Source organism: Sinocyclocheilus rhinocerous, unplaced genomic scaffold, assembly GCF_001515625.1.
Source record: "Sinocyclocheilus rhinocerous isolate Xijiao unplaced genomic scaffold, SAMN03320098_v1.1 scaffold921, whole genome shotgun sequence".
NCBI lineage: Eukaryota > Metazoa > Chordata > Actinopteri > Cypriniformes > Cyprinidae > Sinocyclocheilus > Sinocyclocheilus rhinocerous.
This window is the reverse complement of record NW_015640057.1, coordinates 1,024,825-1,028,108: the sequence shown is the minus strand read 5'-3', so window position 1 is coordinate 1,028,108 and position 3,284 is coordinate 1,024,825. Positions and strand designations below refer to the sequence as shown.

General features: G+C 35.4%; 1 protein-coding gene across 1 annotated transcript in view; it reads left to right on the top strand.

Annotated features, from left to right (window-relative positions):
- The window catches only part of ano5a (anoctamin 5a), a 35,800-nt gene extending 34,180 nt beyond the window's left edge, over positions 1-1,620 (top strand). Inside the window, exon 20 of the mRNA XM_016568454.1 lies at positions 813-1,620. Coding sequence (XP_016423940.1) covers positions 813-1,049 — 237 coding nt within the window. The 3' untranslated portion in view covers positions 1,050-1,620. The remainder of the gene's footprint in view (positions 1-812) is intronic.
- The last annotated feature ends 1,664 nt before the right edge of the window (positions 1,621-3,284 follow it).

Sequence of the window (3,284 nt, the reverse complement as noted above, 5' to 3'; positions counted from 1 at the left end):
AAAAAATATATAATATTAATAAATAAATAAATATATATATATATATATATATAATGTCACATACTGGGCAAAAGCACAGTGTCTAGGAGAACTTGCAGGTATCACAAACACCTGACTGACGCGTCACGTTCAACTCGAGCGGCAGTCTAAAGTACCGTATTGGCCCGAATATAAGACGACCGCGTTTTTTCAGATGTATTTCCAAGAAAAAAACATCGTCTTATATTCGGGACAATACGGTAGTTGATTTAATCACCAAACAGGCAAAAGTTTACTTCAAGAATGAACAATGTGACATAGATTAGTTTGAATTTCGGTAAGAAAAAAATCAGAGCAAACCGCAAAAGAAAGCACAATCTATATTATAGCTCTCTATATAAAGCGTTCAGACTTTTAGAGCCACAGAAAGACAAACGTTTTGCTGAAAAAGACACAATTTTACATTATCATGTGTCAAAACAAACAGCACATGCTATTCATCATTTCCGCCTCGTACTATATAATGACAGCAGACCCTTCTCAGCCGCTCCAGCAAAGGAAGCAACCCGGAAAACTATCGGCATGGATTTTTGCAGATAGACGATAATTCCGGCAATCAACTATCAGTGCCGATTAATCGGCAAAACCAACACATCGGTCGACCTCTGTTTAAAATAGTAATAATAATAATATGATAAAGAAGTTACACCCTGACTAATTGCTTCATTAATTCTATAAATTTATCGGTTTATAACATTTTGATCTCCAATACATTTATGTCATCAGTGCTGAAATAAGTACTAAACTTGTCCTAATACTCTTCTTCTCTCCAGCATGTGGTGTTTGTGGTGAAGTTCTTTGTGGCGTGGTTGATCCCCGACGTGCCGTCAGATGTGAAAGCCCGTATAAAGCGCGAGCGCTACCTCATCCAGGAGTACCTGCACAACTACGAGCTGGAAAAACTCAAAATCCAGCTCAGCCAGAACGGCCCGAACATCGAGCAGTGCACGTGTCCCGCTACAGCCGCCACGCCAGTGAAGATGGAGGTGTTTTCAGACTGTCTGAGCTAACACAGGCCTGCCTGACCTCTCCTGACCTTGACACTAGCACATGAAAGCTTTCACTCAGCCCATGTCTCAAATCAGTCCTCTCTATTTCAATACAAAATCACACGCCACTGGTTCCTAATATCTCACAGTTTATGTTGGATAGTCTTTTCACACCACATCCACTGTTTTGGGGTTTTCCTCAACCATGATATGTTACCCAGAGCCCTCATTTTCAGTCATGTGACCTCTGAGATATGCCTACATAAAGGAAAAGTTTGTATAATATAACAAGAGATATGAAGTATGATCATGTTTAAATGTATTTAGATCTACCTAAAGCCATATGAGCTGTAACTCAGTTTCTGTCTATGCAGAATGACACTTGCACTCTTCAAGAACAATTAGGTTTTCTCATGCTTTCTACATTATTGTTCTCTGTTAGTGTTGCCAATGTCTCTATAAGACACTACAAACATAAATACAGACTGTTTATGATCTGTATGAAACACTGTGTGAAAGTCTGGCAGCTGAAATGTCGGTCAAAACGTCAATCTTAGATTTCAGCCCAAAACTAAACTGGGTGAAATATAAACTGGTTTTGTGTGATTTACTCTGAATTATCGCGTAGATGAGTGTCTCTTTCACACAGCGTCAAAATACAAGTACTCAGTGACAAACTTTATTGTTTAGAATGCCTTTAAGCTACCAAAGATAAAAAGCCTTAACACCATAGACATATGCATGGATCCTTTACATTATAAATATTAAACACTTCTATTTACTGTATGTTCTGAGTTCATGTATAAAGAAATTCTAAAAAGGGTTTTCAGGAAATTTTTTTTTTTTTTTTCAATTACATACTAGCATGTTTCTTTTTTTTTTGTAAATTTAGAGTATTTTCTTTTTTTATCCAAATTGTACAATATTTAAGACAAACTGGCACTATTATTTTGCAGTATTATTTCATAGCTTGATGCAGCACCAATACTGATTTTTAAAGCATCCTATAATGCTAGATTTATTTTATTTGCTTGAAATTGTATGCAAAAAAACAAACAAAAAAAAGAGACTATGTCAAACATGAGTACATACGTATATAAATATGCACACTAACTACACTCTTGCTGTAGCTGTGCTGTTCGGGTGATGGAGGCGCTGAATCTTCACTCACACTATTTATAAAGCAGTTATCACCCTGTGTTCATAGTTACAGATAATCTGCACTTTAAAGCTTTACATTGATTAACAGGGAACAATCTTCTCAAAGCCAGAGTTGCTCTGGTGATTTGAATGGCATAGCTAATATATGTGCCTTTATCAAAATGCAAACTCCATGCTGAGTGTATATTTGTGCTTCCTTTCCAATTGATTTACTGTGTTTTCCTGGTCAGAAGGCCAGTGTCACTTTGAGTTTGTTTTGCACAAAGCACTTAATGAGGAGTAATTTATCTCAGTGTTATTGAAGGAAGATGTGTGACTAACAACCCTTTGAATCTGCAAAATTATGTGATTCATTTAAAATATGCCAATCTGATAATTCATTTGGCATTGGACTACTTCAAATCAAAAAGTTATAATGAGGACCATGAACAGCTGACAGTTTAACATGTGTATATATGCTAATGATGCTGAGAAACATATGCATTTGCTGTTATTTGTGACTTGAATATTTAAGTTGGAAATCATGATATTCTGTGTAAATATTTTGTTTTCAGTCTCTGGTTCAAATATGAAGAATTTAGTCACTGTTTCACATAATAAGAACTGTTATTCATAAAAATGTATGCTGTTTGAATATCTCACTGTTGGTTTATGTAGCTGATAATCTGCAAGCTGTGCTATGAGGTGAAAAGCCATTTATCAGTTAAACATTATCTGTCCTTTTTGACATTTCGGTTCTAGAGCTGTTCTGGGTGATCAAATGATCAATGATTATGCCTTAACATTTATCAGTTTTTTTTTTCTTTACAATTACTGTTTTAAGTTGATTTTATGCCTATTTTTATGCATGGTTATTTTGGATGTGGATATGAATCCAAGTGTGTTTTTCTGTACTGCTAATGTACCAGAAATGTACTCTGGTACTTTACCAGACTTTAGTCAAACTGTTGTCACCCAAATAAACTATTGGATACACCAGAGACACTCGAGTGTTTAATTGTTCTGGACATTGCTTTGTTATATTTTTATGTCAATTTCAGGGGTTTTGAGAGATAACAATATTTCATATACATGATAAAGTTAGCTTCATAGCTT